General features: G+C 36.6%; 1 protein-coding gene across 2 annotated transcripts; it reads right to left on the bottom strand.

Moving 5' to 3' along the window:
• Window positions 1-19,184: 19,184 nt before the first annotated feature.
• On the bottom strand, window positions 19,185-25,236 carry LOC127945876 (phospholipid scramblase 1). 2 transcript variants are annotated; one of them, XM_052541963.1, is made up of 7 exons: window positions 25,160-25,236; window positions 24,561-24,648; window positions 23,991-24,033; window positions 23,681-23,901; window positions 23,326-23,487; window positions 21,485-21,643; window positions 19,185-21,406 (listed from the first exon to the last, which is right to left on the bottom strand). In XM_052541963.1, the coding sequence occupies exons 2-7, from the start codon at window positions 24,636-24,638 to the stop codon at window positions 21,377-21,379; spliced, it is 693 nt and encodes a 230-aa protein (XP_052397923.1). In that variant the 5' UTR covers window positions 24,639-24,648; window positions 25,160-25,236; the 3' UTR covers window positions 19,185-21,376. The 2 variants fall into 2 exon arrangements, with proteins under 2 accessions (XP_052397923.1, XP_052397924.1); XM_052541964.1 differs by lacking the exon at window positions 25,160-25,236 and adding an exon at window positions 25,049-25,145.
• Between the last annotated feature and the right edge of the window lie 373 nt (window positions 25,237-25,609).

The raw sequence follows: 25,609 nt of genomic DNA, 5'->3' as shown, positions 1-25,609 counted from the left end.
AAATTACATATTCATAACTCCCACCAGTATAACAAGTTTATAACAATAAAATAAAAGAAAAAAAAACACTATATATATATACATATATATATATATATATATATATATATATATATATATATATATATATATATATATACATATATATATATATACATATATATATATATATATATATATACATATATATATATATATATATATATATATATATATATATATATATATATATATATATATTGTGGCAGGGTGAGGAAGGACACGACTGGAGAATGAAGGTAAGTTCCCTGAAGGGTGGATTTTATTGAAAGGAAGTGGCGTTGCTGTGAGGCGGCTTGGTGCTCGGTGCTCAGCGTCCTTGTGGTGGTGCACTTGACAGTGCGTCGGCGTCGGCGTTGGCCGTCCCCGCTCAGTGTTGCATGGTGAAGTTGAAGTCCTGGACCGCGTACAGTTGTTCCACAGGGGTGAGCTTTCGGCTTATATAAATCAGGACGGTGTCGGATGCGTTCATCTGCAGCAAGAAGGGGCAGTTGAAGGCAGGGGCTCGGAGGACTGGCTCCATCGTGAGGGCTGCCTTTATCCGGTGGAATGCCGCTTCCGTCTCGGGGGTCCACGGGACCTTCTACGGCTGCCCATTCCTAGTCGGGTCTGTCATGGGAGAAGCTAAGGAGGAGAAGTTAGGGATAAAGCAGCAGCAGTACCCCGCCAACCCCAAAAAGGCCCATACCTGCGTCTTGTAGGTGGGCCACGGCGCGGAGAGGAAAGCTGCCACCTTCTTCTCTTGCGGTTTAATGAGGCCGCGACCTACCTGTTACCCCAAGTACTTTCCCTTCCGCAAGGGTCAGATGACACTTCCGAGGGTTGGCGGTCAGGCCAGCCCGGCGTAGTTCCGTCAGCACCCTCCGCAGCTGCTCCAGATGGTCCCCCAAGTCTCCGAATGGATGACGACGCCGAGGTAGGCCACCGCATACGTTTGATGGGGTAGAGAAGGCCGTCTTCGGTTTGGCCTGTTCCGTTAAGGGGACCTGCCAGTAGCCTTTGTTGAGGTCGAGATGAACTGGGCCCTTCCCAAATGGTCCAACAACTCATAGACACACACGCTGGGTAACAGTCAAATTCGGAGACTTCGTTCAGGCGGCGGAAGTTGCTGCAGTAGCGGAGGGTGCCGTCGGGCTTTGGAACCATGATGATGGGGTTGGACCATGCGTGATGGTTCAATTACCCCATTACTCTGGTGTTGCAGTCCAGACTTCTGGGTGGCGGAGAGTTGGGGATCCATATCAACAACCACGGGAGTCAGGCTGGTTGCGTGATGGTTCAATTACCCCATTACTCTGGTGTTGCAGTCCAGACTTCTGGGTGGCGGAGAGTTGGGGATCCATATCAACAACCACGGGAGTCAAGCTGGTGTAGGCCGAGAGCTGGGGCCCTGTCCCTGAACCCAGCGCTTCAGAAGATTGATGTGGTAAAGCTGATCCTCCTTCCTTCTGCCTGGTTGCCGCACACGGTACATAATGGGACCGACCTTTTCCGTGACTGTGTAGGGCCCCTGAGAGGTGGCTAAGAATTTGCAGGCAGCTGTGGGCACCAGCACCAGGACGTGGTCTCCTCGCTGGAACTCCCGTGGTTGGGCCGCCCGGTTGTAATGCCGTTGCTGCGCCTTGATGAGTTGCTCCCGGACGATGGGCATAACTCAGTCGATCCACTCTCGCATCTTGCACACGTGTTTGATGGTGGTCCGGTGTACCACCGGCTGTTGTTCCCAGGCCTCTCGGGCAAAGTCAAGCAGACCGTGGGGTTGTCAGCCGAAGAGCAGATCGAACGGTATAAAGCTGGTGGAGGCCTGAGGGATCTCTCGAATACCGAAGAGCACATAGGGGAGCATCTGGCAACACTGATGAGAGCTTGGGACATGTGTCATAATATATGTATTTTGTATGATGTATTTTGGATAATTGTATGACATGTATCATGTATTTTATGCTAAATAAAAAAAAAAAATTAAAAAATTACATTAAAATATTATAATGAGTCAAAAACACAAACAAAAAAAAGATAACATCTGGATGCAATACTGTAACAATAATTTGGGGAGAAATATGCATAATTGTCATGGAGATAAATCTGAATGCAAGGCACCATGGTGTTGACATAAATTATGGTTTCTGTTACAGGTAGCATCTTTTTTATAATATTTTATGATGTTCCCCCAAAAGGGAGAACACACACACAATTATAAGTGTAAGTTTGTCACAGTTTCCTTAAAACACAAAGGCATTAGTTTGAAGAGATGTCAAAGTCTGCAGGCAATAGAGCTGATCATGATATTCCATCTATATTTCCTTTCATCGAAAATGTCAAGTATACTGGATGAGTCAGGCAGTAGTACAACCAATAAATGAATCAAGACTAAACATTTTTACAGACCTTGGGTTTTGAATCACAGAGTATGACGATCTAAAAGTTTTTGGCCAGCTAGTTTTTTTTTTTTTTTTTTTTCTTCCCATGGAGCAAACTGAAAATACATACATGTCTATTTGTGGTACTGGCAGTGCCTGGCAAATGGTTTCTCGATTACGATGATGAGTCACCCATCCACGACGACATGATCTCATGGACCTGATGAATCCTTTGCTATAATTACTTCCAATAATAGCTTTTTTTGTTTCAAATGCGTGCCATTGAACCTGCCACTTCGTGTTAATTATAAACTGGCAACTATATAAGACCAGTGCCTCTTGATAGACCAACCGCCGTCAGTCTGACCACCTCATTTTCACATCTGTGCACTGGTTTCATTGAAGTTAAGATGGGAAATCCCACACTTCAGCCAAAATCACAAAGAGAACTTGACCTCCAGGAAAACACATTTGTCATCTTGCTCTATAAGCATCCTCAAGAACCCATCATTCATATGGGTGGAAAGGAGGCAATCTGTGCATCCGCAATGGCGCCATTTCACAACACTGAAAACAGGCAGATAGCATGTTGGTCATGGACATATCGGAAAGAAAGAATATAGGGAGGAATATACAGTATGGAGTCTATTGGACAAGCAATGCGGGAAACCTAATTTGCATTAAAGGACTATCCTTGTGTAAAAGAAGTGTGCATAACTGTATTGAATGTGTACTTGTTGTGTCCTTAAAATCTATATATTGTTTTTTGTTTATAAAAACTTCAATTACAGTTAACATTATATCAGTGATATAAAAGGCCACTTAGTGTACACTTTCATGGCTGCTTCAAAACATACCACACATCAAAAGAAAAGTTTTACATTAAAGTAGACTTTAAATCATTATGTGTTAATAATCTTTTGACATGCTTTAAAGAAGTGCACTTATTGTGTCGACTAACAGACTAAAGCACATGTAAATAAGTAATTGATTACAATTGTATTAGTGTTATTGCAATATTAAGTTAATAATGTTTTGATATATTTAGTTAATATATTTTAAATACACTTAAAATAATATATTATACACAAAGTTGTAATTAATACATGATATACACGTTTTAATAGAAATGACAAATAAAGTATATTTTAGCTCATCATAAATGCTTGTATAAATCGTATAAGTCTTACTTCAATCTAAAACTATAATACATTTTTGTGTTCAAAAAGTATTCCATTTAGTTTGCACTTGTCTATCGACGGATATTATATCCTCAAAAGGTACTCTTTTTTTTTTAAAGTGTGTAGGCCTACCTTCAATATATATATATATATATATATATATATATATATATATATATATATATATATATATATATATATATATATATATATATATATATATATATATATATATATACATACAGTGGGGATCGAAAGTTTGGGCACCCCTTGCAGAATCTGTGAAAATATGAGTAATTTTCAAAAAATAAGAGAGATCATACTAAATGCATGTTATTTTTTATTTAGTACTGTTCTGAGTAAGATATTGTACATAAACTATTTTAACATTTATTCCACAAGACAAAAAAATGCTGAAATTATTAAAATAACCCTCTCAAAAGTTTGGGAACCCTTGTTTCCTAATACTGTGTTCTGTTACCTGATGATCCTCGACTGTCTTTCTGTTTTGTGATGGTTGTGCATGAGTCCCTTGTTTGTTCTGAACAGTTAAACTGAGCAGCGTTCTTCAGAAAAATCTTTAAGATCCTGCAGATTCTTCAGTTTTCCAGCATCTTTGCATATTTGAACCCTTTCCAGCAGTGACTTTATGATTTTGAAATGCATCTTATCACACTGAGGACATTTGAGGGACTAAACACAACTATTTAAAAAGGTTCAATCATTCACTGATGCTCCAGAAGGAAACAAGATGCATTAAGAGCTGGGGGGTGAAAAACTTTTGGAATTTGAAGATCAAGGTAAATTGTACTTGTACTTAATTTGTGTACCGGGAAACATACAAGTATCTTCTGTTGCTTACGAAGGGCAGAACTAAATGGAAAAAAAATTATATTTAAACAAAATAAGACAAATTTGACTATCTTCATTGTGTTCAAAAGTTTTCACCCCCCAGCTCTTCATGCATCTTGTTTCCTTCTGGAGATTCTGCAAGGGGTGCCCAAACTTTCGAGCCCCACTGTGTATATATATATATATATATATTTTTTTTTTTTTACTAAAGTTCACCAATAAATTAACTTCTGTATTTTACTCACCTTCATCTTGTTCCAATAAAGGTTTTTTTGTTTTGTTTTGCAGAACACAAATGAACAACTGTGAAGAAAGTTAATGCTGCTCGTTTCCCTTCAGTTTACAGTGACTAGATGCTGTACAGTTAAAACATACATAAATACATACTAAATCGGTTGCACTTTTAGAATTAGTGTCCTACTTTGTAAGTATGCTTTGTGGAGCTTGAAAATCTCTAATTAATGTACGATTTAATTAATAAACAGCATCAACATTCTGCTAAACATGTCATTTTGTCTTCAACTGGATATTGAAAAACACGAGCATGACTTTTCCTGTAATTCTTTCTAAACATTACATTTCAGCGACAGTACGAGACATGGTCGCACAATGGCACCATAAGTTTGACTAAAGACAGGGATATAAAGGAACTCAAACTTAGGTGGGTCCCAGGGGCTCTATTGGGAGAATTCTTCATTTTAAGTTAATTATACAGAGTGAGCTTCATGAGCAGTCTCTCATTAGAGTAATACCAAAAGTGATCATTAGAGAGGCCACCCTGAAATAAGATGCTCGGATATATTTATACACCCTGACCATCTCCATTTCCAGGAGGAAAAAGAGAGGACAGGCCTTTTGAGGAATTTGCATTTTAAGTAGTATTTGTATGGTCAATTCCAAAAATATTTGAGAAATTCTCACAGGAGCACATCACATGTGGACCAGACATAAGAACAGATTTCCGCATTTGTTAACTTTGCTGGAGTAGATGACTGAACATCATTGTTTTCATGCTTTCCTTCATCTAGTGCCCAGTGTCCCATTCCACTGGAGACTATCTTCAAGCTTTGTTTGCACAGATGTGTTTAGGACCAGATGTGTTTGAATGTGTGGTCTTCACACACTGATACAGGGAATTCAATACAGTGTGATGTTTCTAAGGCTCCTTGAAGTTTGTATATGTAAGGAATGACATAGTTAATTTGTTTGCAAGTATGCCAGCACACCCCTAAACATTCTTTACATACAGCCTCAGTTAACTGGAGGTTGGAAACACATTACATTCAAGTAAGAAAACTCACACTGCTGTCATTTCTGAAATGTGTGCTTCAGCTAAACCTTATAAATCAAGATAAAGTGCACAGTGTATGTGGAGCTGAGGTCATGTGAACCTCTCGCTCATGTGGAGGGGTGTTCTGGTATTTTAGTATCAGCTAGGAGTGTTGTCTATCGCAGAATTAATTTAATAAGAAAAGTGATGGATGTGTTTGGTTATATTAATTTTGTGAGGGATGATACTATAATTCACTGTATCAGAGACCTGGACCTAGGCACTTAAGTATATTGCTTTGGGTGGCTTATTGTGATTTTGCCAAGTCAGACATGTTGCTGGATCAGCATCTTTGTTGGTTTTGGAAAAGCATTCCTATAAACCAGATGTTTCAAGGATTAGGGACTTTCACAACATTCTTATCAATCTATCCCCAACTGATTTCAAGGACAGTGTTGGGACTGGTGATGTGGGATAAAGGTTTTGTTCTAGAACCAATACAGCATTTTATCCATGAAGTTTTGGATTAGAGTACATGGATATATAAATCTGACCAAGCCAATCTGCAAATAGTTACAAATGCTCATGATGCTGTTTTGGCTTTGAGACTTCCAGGGAATGTTCTCTTTCACTACGGAGGTTATTACGGTGCCCGTAAGGTGATTTGGTCGGTTCGCTTAGATTTGTCGTGGCCACGACATAATAATTCGTGGGAACGTGATATTATTTCGTGGCCACAAGATATTAACTCGTGGGAACATGATATTATGTCGTGGTCTCGAGATGTTGTGTTGACGGAACGACATATTTTTATCATGGCCACGCGTTTTGTTTTAAAGGATCCAACCTTTACATGTGTTTTGTATTGCATTCGATGGGCTCTTTGTTTCATAATAACTCACTGTATTTCAAAAATTTCTTTATCTGCTTGTTGCACAAGTTATATTGGAACATCGTTGAAGGTTTACGTGACTTCCATTTTAAAACATTGTTTTGACATTTTAAAAGGGAACGCAACATCGAAGAGGCAAACATTTGAATTGAACAAGACAAGGTAAATAGTTGTATGATTTTTTTTTTTTTTTTATATATTTATATAAACATGTGCAGGTCTTGACAGCCACTGTCATTTGTCAAATCAAAGTCCTTAAATTATATTCGAAATTTCAGTCGTAATAAGAGAATGAAAGTGACGAAAGTGAAAGTGACGTGACAGTCAGCCAAGTATGGTGACCCATACTCAGAATTTGTGTTCTGCATTTAACCCATCCAAAGTGCAAACACACAGAGCAGTGAACACACACACACTGTGAACACACACCTGGAGCAGTGGGCAGCCATTTATGGTGCGGCGCCCGGGGAGCAGTTGGGGGTTCGATGCTTTGCTCAAGGGCACCTAAGTCGTGATAAAATAAAATAAAATAGCCTTTATCAGTCACATTAAATCAGTAGGCTTATCAATAAAATACATATTTCCACTGCAGAGGAAATTGAAATGAATCGATTGCCTGTCTTAGTTTATGAAAAGGTCATTGAATTAATGACTCAACTGATTCGTTTAAAGCACTGAATCATTCGGTAAAAAGCTCGGTAATGCGAAACTGATCTTTGAGTGGGGGGTGTTAATAATATGTAAATTTGTTCAGTCATGCTGAGTCTCCTATGAACTTTTTTATGATTTCCGATGGGCAACCGTACATTGCATAGATTCTTTGCATAACTTAAACACTCTTTAAACTGAAAAGATGTTCAGAAGATGTGTTTTCAAGTTGCTTTTGTGTGAATTGCATTTTAAATGTAAATAATGATATACTGATTTGAATGATATACAGAAATTAGCTAAATCAAATCAATACTTTAAAAGAATCTGAACAAAACCACATTAAATTAAATTGGATTAGGCCTACTTTTGAGTTGTTTGTTTGCATCAAGCTGACATGCAAGCATGGAGAAGAGAAAATATGTATTATACAGGGTATATTTTAGAACATCAAGGTTTTGCTAGGTTTTTGTGAGATTCGATATTTCTCCCACAGAATGATTGAATCGGAATGTACCATTGGAGATTTCTATGAAACAAGTCAGGTTAAAATTCTGAGACTTTATCTTTTTACAAAGTGCATCAGTACACAGAAGAATACAGAAAACTCTGTCACAAATCCTTAAACAGATGTCAAGTTGAATGAAAGTGCCCAAGATGACAACCAAGCATCTAGCAGCTTTAGCACCAATGTAAGTGAAATAATTGACCTTTTTAAGAGTCTGAAGAGACCAATTTCATGTTACATGATCCACTTTATAGTATGGCCCAGCAAATTTCAGGGAAACAAATCATGGTGAATTTCATTGAAACAAGTGACTTCCAGTGTCGCCCACTATCTCACACATGTGGTTGCTCTCTAATGTCGCCTTTAAACTATCAGAACTACCCAGACATCCGCAGTGACTTCAGTGCTGTTCTTAACAGTTCAGTCTGGGTGATGGATGTTATATCAATTTAGTATTAGTGAGTAACTGAAATAAATAACAGTACATATTTCCATTGACGAGTGTATCACATTTCAACACTGTTATACAAAGTTGATGAACTTATAAATACATTTAGTTACATGATGTCCACGAATTAATGTGTTTCTATTTGTTCAGTAATTCATATAAACAAAACAAAAACTCACATATTTCTCTGTACATTTGTTTTACTGAAAGTTTACTGAAAGTTTTGAAGTTGCACAGCCGATAGGTGACATAAAAAAAAAAAAAAAAAAAAAAAAGTTCATTAACTGTAATGTAGCCTACTCTTAGGATTGGTAGCCAACACATTATTTCAGTTAAAACAGACAGGTGTGCTAGTGCCTCTACTAAAATGTCCTGTGGGAAAGAAAATGCTTTTTGGGACCAAATTATATTGCTCTTAGGTGACTGCTTATAGGAGTTGCAAAAAAATGTTTAGTGCTAATGTCATACAGGACAAATAGAGTTTAATTGTGCCATTTCATTCAAGCAGAATGTAATGTAAACAGAATACCTTTAACATCATCTTTATATAAATTCCTTAAGTTATTGTGAAATTAAATTTCTAAAAGTCCTTTCTTTGTTTGTTTTTACCCCAGGGAGCTTTGATTCAAGTTTGCTACTGACTGCTGCTAAGATAGCATAACCTTGCCTTTGTACAATGAAACAAAAATATCTCAGGATAAGTAGAAAGGCGTTAACTATGGGTAAGAAATGTTTATATTGTTTATGTATGCATTCAGAGTTTGTTAAATCTTTCCTCAGAACAACTAGAAGGTGATGTTCATTCAGAAATGTTTACAGTGGTTATGTATACATTCAGAGTTACTGTTTTTATCAGAGGACAACTAGAAATTGATGTTCATTACATTAAGAAATGTTTAAAATATTTGTTTATGCATTCAGAATTGGCTACAACTTACTTCAGAACAACTAGAAAGTGTTGCTCACAAAGAAATATTTACAGTGTTTACATTCAAAGTATATGACAAAAAAATCATGTTTCTAAAGTATAAATCATTCAGACATTATCTTATTGACTCCTTTATTTGATTGTCACCATCAACTTCAAAGAAAATAAATGAGAACGCATAGAATAACATGCATGTAGAAATAGACATTAAAGGGATAGTTCACCCAAAAATGTAAATTCTGTCATAATTTTACTCTCCCTATACTTGTTCTAAAACTATGAGATTTTTTTGTTGACCCCATTATTCTTCAACATGTCTAATTTTGTGCTCAACAGAAGAAAAGAAAAGATAGCACTGATGCATTGAATAGTTGAAGGGTGAGTAAATGATGACTGAATTTTCAGGTGAACTATCTCTTTAAATATATTCAGGGTGCTCACAGTCAGTCTTGTTCTGCTTAGGAAAACCTTGGCAGTCAGTCCATCATGTCTACCAAGTTAAAACTGTTTACTTGTATAACTACATGAGCAATTGGTTAAGCGTTTACATTTGTTTTGTGATAAAGCCACTGAGGAAAGTGTAAGATAATGGATAATTTCAAAACTGTTAGACACTTGCAAATTTCAATACCATGATTGTCCAACCAATTTAAGGCTATTATTCTGTTATTATTATTCTTTTTATTATTATTATTATTTTTGTGAGGATCACAATCTACACTGTAAAACCTGACAAGTAAACTTAACTCAAACCGTTTGAGTAAACAGATTGGCTTGATTTAAACCCTGTAAGTTTTAAAACTTTGCATTCAAATAATTAAGTGATTAACTAAGTGCTGATTGAGAATTAGTGATGAACAGCTGCTGCTAACAAACAGAATCACTGAAGAAAAGAGAAACACAAGAACTACTACAACTGACTTCAGACACAGACTTAGATGAAATCAACTGAAATAAAATACATGAAATCTCTCAAGATCTGATTAAACAACCCCACAAACAGCATCACCAGCTCCACTTATTAATAACCAGACTGACTTTATTTCTGTCAGACGTCTACAGAAGATCTTATTGAGAATGAACTAAGGTTTAGATGTTGATTTATTGTTTCATTTGAAGTAACCATGTTAGAGATCAGTGTTTGCTTTAGTTGTGCTCTTGACCCTTGACTTCTGTCTTAGTCTTTTCTCTGGTTGTTATAACCGTGTGTTTCTAAAACACATTTGTTGTAACTCAAAAGCCCAGAAGAAAGGCCATCAGGTGTTAACCTGTACCTAGATGTAGGTTGTTATACTTTATATTGGTGATGATAATCATCAATTATTGAACTGCTTGGAGTCTAATCTCTGATGAAATCGGTGTTGTGTAATTTGATTGGTTATAGTAAAAGTGATTCTAAGAGACAGTGCTTCTGTAATAATCAGTTAATACAAAGACTTTCCAAACAGTGTGGTCTTCTACGGTGTCAAGCAGTCACACACAGACATCAATAATCAGAATATGAACCTCAACAATGGTGACCATAAAAAAAAAAAAAAAATGCTGCAGAGCATGCTGGGAGCCATGGATTAGTTTTGTACTACAATAGTACCCAGCATGCATTGCAGCATGTTTTTTTGTCACCATTGTTGAGGTTCATATTCTGATTATTGATGTCTGTGTTTGACCAACTACTGGGATGGAATACAAATGTATGTGTACAAAATGTTTATGAAGTCATTTTTATATTAACTGATTATCACAGACTCTTAGGGTCACTTGTATTAGATCCACTTCTACTAATTACACATTTGTTTCCTCAGAGATTAGACTCTGTACAGATCAATATTTGTGAATAATAATGAATAATTATCATCACCTATATAAAGTATAACAACCTACACCTAGGTACAGGTTAACACCTGATGGCATTTCTTCTGGGCTTTTGAGTTACAACAAATGTGTTTTAGAAACACACGGTTATAACAACCAGAGAAAAGATTAAGACAGAAATCAAGGGTCAAGAGCCCAACTAAAGCAAACACTGATCTCTAACATGGTTACTTCAAATGAAACAATAAATCAACATCTAAACCTTAGTTCATTCTCAATAAGATCTTCTGTAGACGTCTGACAGAAATAAAGTCAGTCTGGTTATTAATAAGTGGAGCTGGTGATGCTGTTTGTGGGGTTGTTTAATCAGATCTTGAGAGATTTCATGTATTTTATTTCAGTTGATTTCATCTAAGTCTGTGTCTGAAGTCAGTTGTAGTAGTTCTTGTGTTTCTCTTTTCTTCAGTGATTCTGTTTGTTAACAGCAGCTGTTCATCACTAATTCTCAATCAGCACTTAGCTAATCGCTTAATCACTTAATTGCAATATATATCTTCTTTCAGTGAACTCAACTGAATTAAGTTCAGAGTACTCATTACTGTTAGTTTTTTCAACTTAAATGGTTTAAGGCAATCAGTTTCCTCAAACGGTTTGAGTTAACATAACTTGTCAGGTTTGAGTGAGGCTGTGTCTGAAGTCAGCTGTTGTTCCTTTCTCTCTTTTCTTCAGTAATTATGTTTGTTAACAGCAGGTGTTCATCACTAAAGCTCAATTAATCACTTAATCACTTAATTGCAATGTATATCTTCTTTCAGGGAACTCAACTGAATTAAGTTCAGAGTACTCATAACTGTTCGTTTTTTCAACTTAAATGGTTTAAGGCAATCGGTTTCCTCAAACGGTTTGAGTTAACATAACTTAAGGATATCTGTTTACTCAAACCGTTTGAGTTAAGTTTACTTGTCAGGTATTACAGTCAAGGCAATCGGTTTACTCAAACGATTTGAGTTAAGTTAACTTGTCGGGTTTTACAGTGTAGGTTAAACCAAAGCACACACAAATGCATGCACACAATCTGTGTTTCTCAATGTCAAGGAAGGATCCTCGGAAGCCAGTATTTCGAGGATGCTACGTCATCGACATCGAAGGACTGTTCCAATGTCGAGGATCCTCGGAATTTCAACCAAGGACTGAGTCCTTCATTCGAAGAATATCCCATACACAGGAAAGGATGCATATGTGTATCCTTCGCGCTCTCAAATCACCCACAATCCTATGCGCACAGCTTTGCTATCTAACGTTGGTTAAAAAATTAAAAAATGTTGAACGGTTTTTATTTACGTTACCAAACATTTGTTATAACTGTAGTAAATATAAGTAGAGTTTGACGTTTAAATGCCAGTATAAATTACTACTGTATATTGTAAATTATACTAATACAAATGGTTAACTGAACCGGACCTGTCATTTAACAATTGGTTGCATCAACGGCATTTCTTTTATAAATAACTAGTTAAGTTGTCCAAGTAGCGTTATTCAAACGGACCTTTTCACTGACGTAATGACGCAATTACGTGCACTTGTTAGCCTGTTCCATTTACATGTTCTCCGTATGCCAAAGAGGAGTCTCACCTAGCCTCTGAAGGAAGTGACTTGCAAGGATCAGTCCTACCGAGGAAGCATCCTTGACATTGAGAAACGCCTAATATCTTTGTGTCTGTGCGCCAAGCAGGCCCGGATTGGCTAATCGGTAGCACCGGGCCGGAATGTTTTTTTGGCTGCGAGGGCCGTTGTTTTCATGGAACTGGTTTGAAATATATTATTATTATTATTATTATTATTATTATTATTTTACCGCGGCCCCACTCTTTTTATTTATTATTTTATTATTATTTATTTTACCACCGTATTTTCTCGCAAAGTGCAGCCATAGACAGTAAAAGAAATGGACACAGCGACCCCATTGGAACTCAATTGAGACAAGTGAAGCCCATTTTTAGCGTTTTTTAGCACTTCCGTTTCTGACGCGCAGACTCAAACGAAGCTTGACGACGTCAGCAACCTGTCTGACAGATGTAAATCTTCTAAGTGGCTGTGCGTGCAAACTGCCATCGTTAATCTTGCAGAGACGGCGAGCTTGAGCGGGGAGTTCTTTGTCGTGAGTGAGCAGGAGTAAGTATTCTGATTAATTATTTTGTATAGTATTTTAAAATGTAATGCCAGTACGCCATATTAAGTTAATTGCCTGCGAGCTTCTCCTCCTGTCTGTACGGTAATGCGACAGAGAGTCGAGTGATTATGACGCAATTGTTAGCAAAATTTTTTTACAAAAACTGTTTATACGGGGCCATAATGTAACATAGAAGGTAATGGAGCCCTTTATACATTGTTGTGTATCTTTAGAAATAAATAATGGACAAACGGAGTCTTTAAATGCCTCAGATGTAAAGTTATTCGCTGTCAAAGTGACGCCAAAATCAATGGGAGTCAAGGGGAATGCTAACGCAAGTGAAGTTCTGCTAAAAGATGGCAGCCCCCACCCGACTTCAACTTCCGGTCGAGTTCCTTGCCGCCTGAGTGCAGCCTGCAAGATAATGATGACGTGATTATATGTTGACTCCTTGGCCCCGCCCCCAACACGTCACCTTGCAAGTTGCTCAAAATAAAAAAAAGTAAGATAAAATCGGATAAGAAAAAGCGCAAATGCGGCGCTGAAAAGTCCAGAATAAATAAGAAAGCTTTGGAAACTGACGCGGCCAAATGTTCTTAACTGAGCACATTCTTCCTCAAACAAAACAAACGGAGACTACGAGGCCAGTAAGTAAGCTAACGTTAAGGTAGTTAGGAGCAGTTCAAGATGCTAGTGACATTGCAAAAACAACGTTGTTTGCAAACCACCGCTCATATATCAAACTTTTTCTTGTAGCTGTTCAGCAGCAGCCGCCTCTAGTCCAGTTTGCTGCTAACAGTGAAGAGCAAGGCCCAGTAACGTTACCAAGCTCCAGTCATGAGCCCAACACACCAGAATGGGCAGGTAGGATTGTCATTCAGAAGAACTGATAGTAATGAAAAATGCTCAATGAAAAATGCCCAGAGAGAATCAATGATACCTGATGATTCAGCAATACATTAATGAAACTGAGATGCTACTGTCGTGGACTAAAGTGAGCCGGTCTAAGGCATGCAATTCCAGGGCTGAAAAGGAGTCCCAATCCGGCCCTGGCGCCAAGTGACCTTATTGATGTCCCTTGCTTTACTGTAGTTAGGCCTATGCAATATAGACTTGTCATTAATAAATGACTCTAAAGCCGCCAGTATTGCGGAAAGTATCAGTTTTAATGAATGATTCATTGAATACTTAATTCAAATGAAACTTTCAAATGGCTAATCAATTAGATTATCTATTCCATTCTTCAAAAACAGATTAATTCAAGAAAAGAAACATTGTAGTGTTGCTCTGAAATACACAACAGCTCTGCTGCTTTGTTAGCTATTTCATTTACAAAACAAGAAAAAAGACAAAATGTATAACTTTGTGTCTGTTGAAGTGCTGTATAAAATTAAACATTTGCGATCACGCACACGTGCTGATTCTTTTGTGTTATTATAGCCTATCATATAAATAATAATAATAATAATAATAAAAACTCACATAGGGATATTTTTTATTTATTTCATTATTTAAATTATATAGGAATTCCTGCATTGTAATAGGCTTCAATATTTGTTTTTGCTAAGTCACTGACACACTTGATATTGTCATCTACTAGTGTAAATTACAACAGTGTGATAATAGTTGATGAGTTGACGAGTCCCACTGCGGAGAATTAAAAGGCATTTTGCCACATCAAAATAAAGAGTTGTATTAATAAAAGTGATTAAATGCAAAATAATTAATGTTTGGGGACTGAAAAATTTAAATACAGGATCAATTAACCCAACGAGTTAATAGGTCATTTAAAATACATTTTGCTTACCTGAATAATATTTCGAAAACACAGCTGCAACAAAACTTTATCCTGAAAATCTCCAGAAAACAGTCCCTGATCTCTCAGCTCTCCAAAAAAACTGTATCCAGAATTTAATCCCTTCTTTGTGCATCAGTCCCCACCAACTTTCGATTCTTTGGTTTGCTGAACTGACACCAGTGATGCAGCTGCGGGGCCCTGCCTGCTCATCACCATCATTTCGTCTGAAGAACATCTGTATGTCACGCATGATCACATTCTCTGTTCCCAGGTCGCATCTCACAATTTGTGGACATCCTCCAGTTTGCTGTTTACACTCCACGAAGTAACAGTTGTTGTGCCCAATTTCGACCCCCTGACAAATTATTACCCCCCTATTACTATAGGGGGGTACTATAGGGTATTGGTATTGGTAAAAAGTTGTTACTTCAACACAAAACTCATGGCCACGAGAACCGAATGTTGTTCCCTCAACATAAGAAGTCGTGGCCACGAGAAAAAATATGTTCACTCAACATAACATCTCGAGGCAACGACATAAGGATGTCGTTACCTCAACAAAATGATCCCGTGGCCACGACATAATATCATGTTCCCACAAATTATTATGTCGTGGCCACAACAAAACTTAGGGGGGCAGGGTTTCATATTTTTTGAAGCACCTGTGGGTGCCACCATTGGCTAGTGGACCCCCACCTGCTGTTAGCATTCCATTGACTCCCATTCATTTTGGCGTCACTTTGACAGCGAATAACTTTACATCTGACGCGTTTAAAGACTAAATTTGTCCATTCATTATTTCTTAAGAAACACGCAAATGTATAAAAGGCCCCATTACCTTGTATCTTACGTTGTGGCACCGTAAAAGCAGTTTTTGTAAAAAATAGGCTAACGATTGCGTCATAACCTGCGACTCTCTGTCGCACAGAAGAGAATTACCGTACGGACAGGAAGAGAAGCTCGCAGGCAATCTTTAACTGTCTATGAGGCGTGGAGGCATGAAGTCAATGGAGAGGCCCATAGAGCAACGGGAGAAAATTATTCAATAACGTCCGCAAGATTCGGTGGGTGATTCAGATTTCTCTTGGCACAACAATTAGAAGACTTACAATTGTCAGACAGGTTGCTCACGTGACATCTACGTCATCAAGCTCAGTTTGAGTCTGCGCAGTACACACTTCCTGGGCAGTTTCCCCAGGAAGTGCTTGCTTCTAATTGACTTCACTTGTTTCTGTTGAATTCAGTGGGGTCACTGTGTCCATTTCTTTTACTGTCTATGACAAAACTAAGTGAACCGACAATGTCCCCTCACAAGCACCGTATAGGTTATAACTGGGATGCAGTTTTTTTTTTTTTTTCGTATCCTGATTAACATGTATAAATATTAAATGAAGCCAAGATACTAGGTTTGTTAGTCCAGCTGTTAGTCTATTATTTAGTTAATTAATTTAAAAAGAAAAAAATATGGATAAATAATATGTTATTTTGTAATAATTTGAAGGATGATACTGTTATAGTTGACTCAGACTGTAATTATGAACTCTGACACACTTGGGTGGATGTGATAATGTCAAGAAAGACATGTTGCTGGATCAGCCTTGTTGGTCTTGGAACAGCATTCCTATAAACCACATTTTTTCGAGAAAGAAAAAAGGGTGAGCATTATAGACCATCAACATTCTCAACCCGTTCACTATTGTTCTTAAGGATAGTGTTAAATGTTTGGGAAAGGGTTGATGCTATTTGTGGTTTTGGCAAAAAGGTTGTTCTAGAAGCAACACAACATGGTTCTCCAGGAGGTTTTGGATTAGATTCCATGGATATATAAACTCTGACCAACCCAAACTTTTGTGAAAGTGAAAATATTTTATAAATCATTGATTTTGAAGATTTTTTTACAATTTGTTACATACATATTGGGTCAGTTATTAACTGTCACGATATGTCTTGCTCTATTAACTTTGCAATGTCTGCCCACTCTTCTTTGCAGAACTGCTCAAGTTCAGTATAATTTTGAGTGTTTGTGGACTGCAGTCATGAAGTCATTCCACAGATTTCCAATGAGGTTTAAGTCTGGGCTCTGACAAAGCCATGCAAGGACATTCACCTCTTTCTCCTTCAACTTCAACTGTGTGCTCAGTTTCGCTGTGTGCACACGATGACCACTCTGTCCTGCAACTGCTGTGTTGCTGTAGTCCTCTTGGTCGTCTCTCTGACCAGTTTCCTCCAGCACTTTCATCCAGTTTGGAGTGATGTCCTGATCCAGGGAGGGTCTGGGGTGTTCCAAATACATTCCACTTCGTAATAACACACTTCACTGTGCTTCTAGGCATAGATAAAGCCTACATATACAGTATGTAAACCTAATATCATGAGAAAATGTAAATATTTTATGACACTGTGATATCAAAGGTAGTTGTATAAAAAAATAAAATTAAAAAAAAGATCAGATTTATATAAAAAAGTAAGCATGAAGCTCCAACCCCCTAACCCCACTCCTAACCCTAGCTCTCTGTGGGAGGTGAGCAGATCCTATGAAAAAGATCATAGAAATGTATATGACTTCACCAACACTTTGACAAAATGTAAAATATTATCTATGTCATGACATTGTGTTGAATTTGATTTGACACTTTCAGGGAATCTTCTTTCACTGAGGAGGTTTCAACAGACATAAAACAACATGTAATCAAGTGTTTAAAGTCTGCCTTTCAGAACATGCTCACAACGGCGAGGTCAATCGTAGCCCGATTAATAGGTATGCATGCTGGATGAAGCCAATTTGTTACAATTTCAAATTATAATTGAGTACAATCACTCCTCTGACAGTTAGAATCACGATCACTTATGTAAATATATCATCTCGGGTGGCTTACCAAGATTCAGCTAGTAAGACATTTTCCTAGATCAACATTCTTTTTGGCCCTAACAGAGCATTCCTAGCCACCAGATTTGGAAGACAAAGACTTTTCGACATGCAAACAACATTCTTATCAACCAATTAACTTTAATTTAGGGGCTGGTATGGTGGCTAGGGTTTAGCCAGAACTGTTCCAGAAGCAACAGAAACTGTTTCACCCGGTTTTAGTTTTGAATCCAACCCCGCAATTAAGGTTTGACAAGTTCAGTGATGAACACTTCATTTAGACAATTCTCCCATCAGAAGAGAGTCTAGTAGGCCTACAGTTTCAGGTGTACATAAGACCTTGTCCAAAAATCTCAAAATGTTGGCATCATGCAGAAAATAAGTCCATGAGTCTAGTTTAAAAAAAAAAAAAAAAGCACACAATGGTTGTCTTACAGGGTTTGTCACTCAATTATAAAGACAAATGCTCAAACCATAAAATCTGGGTCATTGCACATAATTACATACTGGTCTTGACACAGTTTTCAGGATATATTTTTCTGGAAAACTCCTTCAGCCAGAAGTAAATACTGTTTACAGAAAAAAGGGCGGGCGGGTTGTTTCAATCAGCCATCCGATAGTTTTTGTTACTCATAGCGGTTTGTGGTAAAGCATCGCAACACTGGCCTGTAATGCTACCTGAGCAATTATAATCCATTTTAAAGACTTTGTAACTGAATATAGTGCATACAAACCAAGCTTCAACCATATTTCACAGGAGCATCCAAGAGGAAACCTTCACGCCAACATCCTGCTTGGCAGACCGGTTTGGATCTGTCCAATTTGGTTATTTCGAGGAAACCTTGAACGCAAGTTTGTCAATCTGACTGACTTAAAAATTCTTCCTTTTAATAACAAGACTGCTACAACTGTGACATCTGAGCCTCCAAAATTTTCCCCCAAAAAGACAATATTATTCCATCAATAGAAAATCTATTTTGCTCTCTGAAACAGTTCCTGCAGATGAATATAACTCCCAGTGACCAATAGACATGGGTGATTAAATATACATGGAAGTGTAATGGACTATAACATAGCATTTGGTACATACAAACAGTACAGATAACATTATAATAAAACATTACATTAAAACTACCTGTCTGCAGTCCCGTAGAAATTCTCTTTGTTTACTCTCAGTTGTCATATGACTTCCTTTCTACTATAGAACACAAAAAGGAGATATTTACAGCAAGATACCTAAGCTGCTCTTCTCCATTCAGTGAAAGCTAGCTGTTGAGCGAGCAAAATGTCCACTTTTATGATATTTTTATGGTGCTTTATTTATCTTTATCTTATTTATCCATCTTTCATTGAGATCAGCTTAATCTGTTTGTGTTGCATGAAGAAAAAAAAAAGGTTTAGAAAACTACGAGTGTGAGTAAATGATGATAGATGTTTATTTCATTTTTGGGGGCTGAACTGTTCAGTCTTATAGTTTCCAGAAACAGTGGATGCTGTTAGAGACTTTCTAGTTTGTAACAATATACAATTCTATTATAAAACAAGCAGTAAAACATAGTGAATGGAATATACACAGTGTTTGCTTTGATGTGTTTGGCATTATGCGGCAGAACGCAGGGTGAGAACTGAATCCACAGCTAAATAATTCTCTTTATTGCATTCCAGATCAGACTTCAGAGCCTCATGTGTTTCCATTACGCTAATACCATTTTAAAATGTTCAATTCTTCACAAGCCGAGGTCAGATCAAAGCCTGGGCTGTTGATGCCAAGCTTGACCGAACACACTCTGCTAAATGGTAAAATAAATATATTTTCTTCTCAAACCTATACATTTTTTTAATGACGCACTGCCATGTTCTCTTTCATTAGCACCCAAATTTCACATCTCATCTGGAGGAATTATTGCCAACTTGTTGACCGTAGCTTTAAGAGAAAAGTTCAGTTTCCACCTAATATCCCACTTTCTTTTTTTTCCCCCAACAAATACGATTTTGGTAGGGTTTATGCAAGACTCAAATTAGTCGCTTCTGTTTCATTTGTTTTTCTTTAAAGACAAATTCAATCAAAACAGGTTGAATTATAACTAAAAGTGACACAAATAATGGTACATTCGCTACACAATGATTGGACAAATGTGTGTAGTTTATAAAACTGTTTTGTACTACATAGTATTACTATTTAAATATAACGCTGAAGTTAGTAATCTGCCAAAATATTTAAAAAGAACAGTGCCCTGCGAGAAATACATTGTGTTAGTCAGACATCCACTATAACAGGCATTCATGAAGCGTCACATACAGTATACAGTATATGTTAAACTGCAAACCTGTGTCATAAAATGCAATACAATAAAACAATTTAATACGTGACTTTAATACTTAATATCCTAAATACTTAGCCCTGCACATGGCATGCAGGAAAAAAGAAATGGGCTAAATCGTGTGCATAATTTACTAATTCGTACCACCGATTTGAAAAATCGTACACACAATTTATAAATTGAGAGAACAAATTATTAAATTGTGTGCAAAATGTATAAATTGAGACAATGAATTAGTAAATTGTGCGCACGATTTAGCAAATCGATAGAACGAATAAGTAAATTGTGTGTAAGTTTTAGTACATCGAAGGAACTAATTAGTAAATTGCGCGCACAATTTATTATTTTTTTTTCTTGCATATCATGTCCAGGGCTCCATTCCTAAATTTTGCGTGTAATTAAAGATCAAAGTACTACAAAATGTTTTAAATAAAAGTTCATAAATACTAATTCTTATTTATAAATAAATAAATACTAATTCTTATTTATTTATAAAATTACTGTTAACACTACAAATTAAACAAACAATAGATAAGCTAAGTAAATCACATAATAAATAACAAATGACTACATTACTACAAATTACTTCTTTCTTTTTACTGTTTTGGACCACTTTTAGCTCTTTATCGGTTTGCATGCAAAATACATATTTGGGGAATTAATCAATTCAATTAAAAATGTTGGAAATACTATTTGCACAATAAAATATAACTTTGTGTTTTAAAGGTGTATATTAATCATTCAGTGTAGGTATTAATGCAAAATGGAATATGCATAGTTGTACTGACAGCTCTTAAAGGAAGAGTTCACAATTTAAATTCTGTCATATGGCTTATTCTATGGAGTTTATGGGGGTATAAAATTTAATAAAACAGTGGCCTGGACATGCTTTTAAATTGCTCCTTTCATGTTAGAAATTGGGAGACCATGAAGGAAAGAACGTAATATGAGCTTGGAGTAAATAGTGGCAGATTTATTTATTTATTTAATTATTTTGTTGTGAGCTATTCCTTTCAATGCCATATATGTTAATCTGTTATGTATAGATGAGAAAAAAAAAGTTAAAAATTGAAATAAAACAATACACTTTAAATGGTACAACCAGCTATATCACACAGCTCAAGCTAGTTCACAGTCTCTAAAATCACCGTTCTTCTACACCGCTGGCTTCATATTCACATGCATTCCACTGGATTTCACAGATGTATGATGTGCAAGGGTAAACATATTCTCTTTCACCCGTTTCCAGAAAGCCGCACGTTAAAACGCCGTCTGCATAGCAACTAGTTATTCGTCTCAAAAAACATGAAGTCCTGGAAAATGAAAATAAACCAAATATGTAACTCACAAGCCACGCTATCAACCCATATTCTCTGTTCGCTCATACTCACAATGAGAAAGCAGGCTCCGATCATCACCGCCTTCATTCTCACATCCAGATCCATGGGGAACTGGATCCCAAAGTTGTCTGAATCTGTGAACGCCTCCCGGAGAAGTCCGCTCCACTGTTTGCTGATCTTTCCAATACTGACTTCATCCATGGTCAGAATCTTCAAGGGGACATGAGAAGTAATAAATGACATTCCAAATTGTGGGATACAAATATGCGGCTGCAAATCCATGCTTATTTCCTTGAAATATTGCATCCGCTAAACAACAGTTCCGCCTAGTGGGCAAGAACAGAATCACAGACATCAACAGAAAAAGTACAAATCTGAAGTTCTCCAGTCAAATGCTAATGTTTTAATATAGCTGAATTATTAATCACATATTTACATATTGACATATCCTCAATGAAGATGTTTCAGTAGTGCAACACAAAGAGTAACAGCTGTCTATGGATGAATCGTATAACCAACGGTCGCCGTGATTTTGCCAAGTAAGAGTTCCTGGATCAACATGTTTTGATGATCCTGGATCAACATTGTTGTCCAAAAATTCTGACTTAACCCAATCGCCACCACTAAACCTAACCTTACCCATAATTTATTATAAAATCAGAGGGAAATGATAGCTTATTAACAAGGGTGTGAAAGCACCTAATCCTGATTTTAAGCCTAAAACAGATATTTCCTGAAAAGTTATATCTCAGTTGTGATTGGTTGATTGGAATGTTGTTCCAGGATCAACAAGGATGTCATGACTTACTTGGCAAAATCACGGCGACCTAAAACCAACTGTTATTATTATTATTAATCTGTTTAATATTTCTATTAATATTCTATCTAAATTTTGCTACAAGTGTGATCGCGTCATAATAATTGCTGTTAATAGTGTTCACCATCTGTTTAACTATGTCTTTAATAAAAAAAAATTCTGACAGTCACCACTACTAAGCTACTACTAAAAATTGAAGTAACGTAATTTTCTGTAAAGTTGCTTTGCAATGATTTGTATAGTAAAAAGCACTATACAAAAAAAGAACATTCTCGTATACAAATTATGACTGTATTGCAAAAATAAAATACAATTGAAAGGTAATTACAACTTTTTATCTCACAATTCAGAATTTTTAATTTCACAATAAATAAATAAAAATCATTGGGACAGAATTATTTGGGAATTTTCATCTCAAAATTCAGACTAATTTTTTTGCAATTCTGAGTTTATATTTGATCTTTTTTGTTTTTATTTTTTGACAGAATTATGGGATATAAAAAAAGTAATAATAATAATAACAAAAAATAATTACCTTGTCATTTTTAATTAAAAAAAAAAAAAAAAAAAAAACAGATTCAGAATTCAGAGAAAAAAAGTCAGAATTGTGATATATAAACGAAATTCTAAGGAAATACCAGGCAAAATTTGACAATATAAACTTAGTATTGTGGTTAAAAATGTGAGGTATTTTTTTATTATTATCATTTAATTTTTTTGTTATTATTATTGTGAGTTTATATCTTGCAATTCTGAGTTTAGGAGTTTGCGGGGTGGGCGGATTGTGAGAAAAAAAGTCTGATTTGTGAGATAAAAGTCTTCCATAAAAACTTTAGCACACACCATATAATAAAATGATGCATAAATGCATTGGAAAATATTATGTTTTTTTTTTTTTTTTTTTTTCACTTTTTAAGTAAAATGAATTTGAGAGCACCTATTTGCCTAATTATGCTAAAGATAGACTTTTTGGTCTTTAGTTTTGTTTTTGGAAAAACATCAGTTTACCAGCCTAAACAAAGCTTTCAAGTGATACAGCAACGAGAGTTTGATCACAAGAGCTGTTATACTAGACCTCGAAGTCCACGTCTGGCAGGCAGCTCCAGCCACAGAACGGCCCCTGGAGCTTGAGAACCGGCTCCCGGCGCTCATTCTCTATGGTGAACTTGGGGAGGAAAGGGTGCCACTGCTGAAGAACATATCCCACCGTGTTCCCTGGAGGAGCCTGGATCTCCAGCTGAAACAGGAGAAATAAAGAGAGAGGACAGGGTGAACAGAAGGAATCAACAAAATTGCTCCATTGATAATAAACATTCTAATATTTGATCTCTGGTCTATATTAAAGTGAATGGCCTCTCTGCAAGCAAAGAATGCAATTCTCGGATCCAAATTCGCATTTCAGAACCATTTTTGCCATCCAGGAAGATCACCTCTTGCAGACAACAAGGGAAGAAGCAGGACATGCATTTGAGAGGACGGCTGACTGTGATGATCTCCTGTCCGAAGTTATCGAGGATGCGGATGGTGAAGGATCGCAGCGGGCCGCAGCACTGACGGGTGAGACAGTCGTTCTCCTCCACCGCGTAAAACACGTTCTGACCCATGGAGTTACGGATCTCATACTTATTATTGCTCTCAAAGCCTGCCAAAGCTGCATGAAACCATACAGAGGACTTTTCAATTACTCGCTGCATGTGTAGCATTAGAATAACAGGTCTAAGAAGAAACAGCTGTACGTACCTTCAATAAGCTCAACTTTCTGTTTGATAAGAAGTTGATCCACCTAAAGACAGTTGAGAAAACACACACACAAAGATGTTTTCATACAACGGCTATATCATAACACACTTATCCTACACACGTGTTTTTAGTAATTCATTTGTTTAAGAACAAAAGGTTAAATTATTTAAAGAAGCCATCTTACCCACTAATGTAAGATACTAAATCAGATATTGTATTTAAAATTGTATTTTGACAATTTAGTTAAATAAGCGGACAACCAATAACAGACAATGCAGGATTTCATCTGAAAGGTATGTTTATTCTATGACTTAAATAAGACATATAATGAGTAGTATCCACAAATCCCTAATTAAGAGACACTAAAACCGTTAATATTCAACATTATATAATGCCGGAGATCACTATTTTTCAGAGATACAAAATTAGATCAGTTAACCAAAACTGTTTCGACGGACTGAATCTCACAAATGTTGAAATTCAGATGGAATTGCATTAGCCTATATCAGAATATTAATTACACAGCCGTGTGTTATTAACATAGCCATATCAAATAGCATTTTAACTTACCTGTGTCAGGTATTCTAATCCCGGTGGAAAGCCTGGTATTCCTTGATTGGGAACCATATACATATTCATAGGCTGCATGCTGCCTTATCTTTACAGTGGAGACATAAACAAACAAATAAATAATTAAAATTATATATATATATATATATATATATACATATACATATATATATATATATATATACATATATATATATAGATATAGATATATATTCAGTCGAGTAACATTTATACATTTGTCCACTGAGAGAAAATACCATAACACAACACAGAAGTCGTCTAAACCTGATCCGGGGGAACATGCGACCTATATATTGCCAAATATACTGTATGGCTTTATGAATAGCCTGGAAATAAATTTAAATTAAATGTAATTCATCTAATTTAATTTAAAAATGTTGATAACATAGGACCGCGACCTGAAGAAACACAACAGTTTATGACAAGCAGCAAGTGCGTTCAGGTCTGATCTGCCTGTAGTGACTGACCAGATTTATTCCTCAAGCAAATCCAAATCAAACGCGTGGTTTACAAGCAGCGTGACGCTCGCAGACGCGTTAAATCTGCTGCACAAATCTATTTATAAGACCAAAACTCACCTGCGTCTTCTTATGATAGGGACTATAACGGCTGACTTTAACGGCTCGGCCCCATTGGTTGGCATGCTGCTCACGTGCTCCAAAACGCTTTTTACACGTCATTACGCTTCGGTCGAGATTTCCCGGAAGCGAATTAACAAATCCTACTATGGTAAGCCCTTTGCTCATGAATCTTAATTACGCAACGTACGTTGGCTCGTGATACTATCTGATTTGCTGAAAGACAGACGATTGTAAGTGAGCTTTTAACTCATGAATATTAATTCGGTGTTTACCTCAGCACGTCCTAATTAATAATCATGTGGAATCGTTTTCGGCATAGTATGATCCCAAAGGAAAAAAATAAAAATCCCTTGCAGGAGGCACGACGCAGAGATGACTTCCACCTCCGCAAATTATAATGAGATTTGTTTCATGAATTACATGGATATGCTACAGTATTAAATGTTT

This window comes from Carassius gibelio, chromosome A24 (genome assembly GCF_023724105.1).
Source record: "Carassius gibelio isolate Cgi1373 ecotype wild population from Czech Republic chromosome A24, carGib1.2-hapl.c, whole genome shotgun sequence".
Classification (NCBI taxonomy): Eukaryota; Metazoa; Chordata; class Actinopteri; order Cypriniformes; family Cyprinidae; genus Carassius; species Carassius gibelio.
The sequence above is the reverse complement of the archived record's forward strand: the minus strand, read 5'-3'. Positions and strand labels throughout refer to the sequence as shown.

Coding starts and splice junctions, on each gene's coding strand:
- LOC127945876 (XM_052541963.1), bottom strand. CDS start 24,638: ATGCAGCCTATGAATATGTATATGGTTCCCAATCAAGGAATACCAGGC. Junction 24,034..24,560: donor GATTAGAATACCTGACACAG/GTAAGTTAAAAT, acceptor AACTGTCTTTAG/GTGGATCAACTTCTTATCAA. Junction 23,902..23,990: donor GAAAGTTGAGCTTATTGAAG/GTACGTACAGCT, acceptor GGTTTCATGCAG/CTTTGGCAGGCTTTGAGAGC.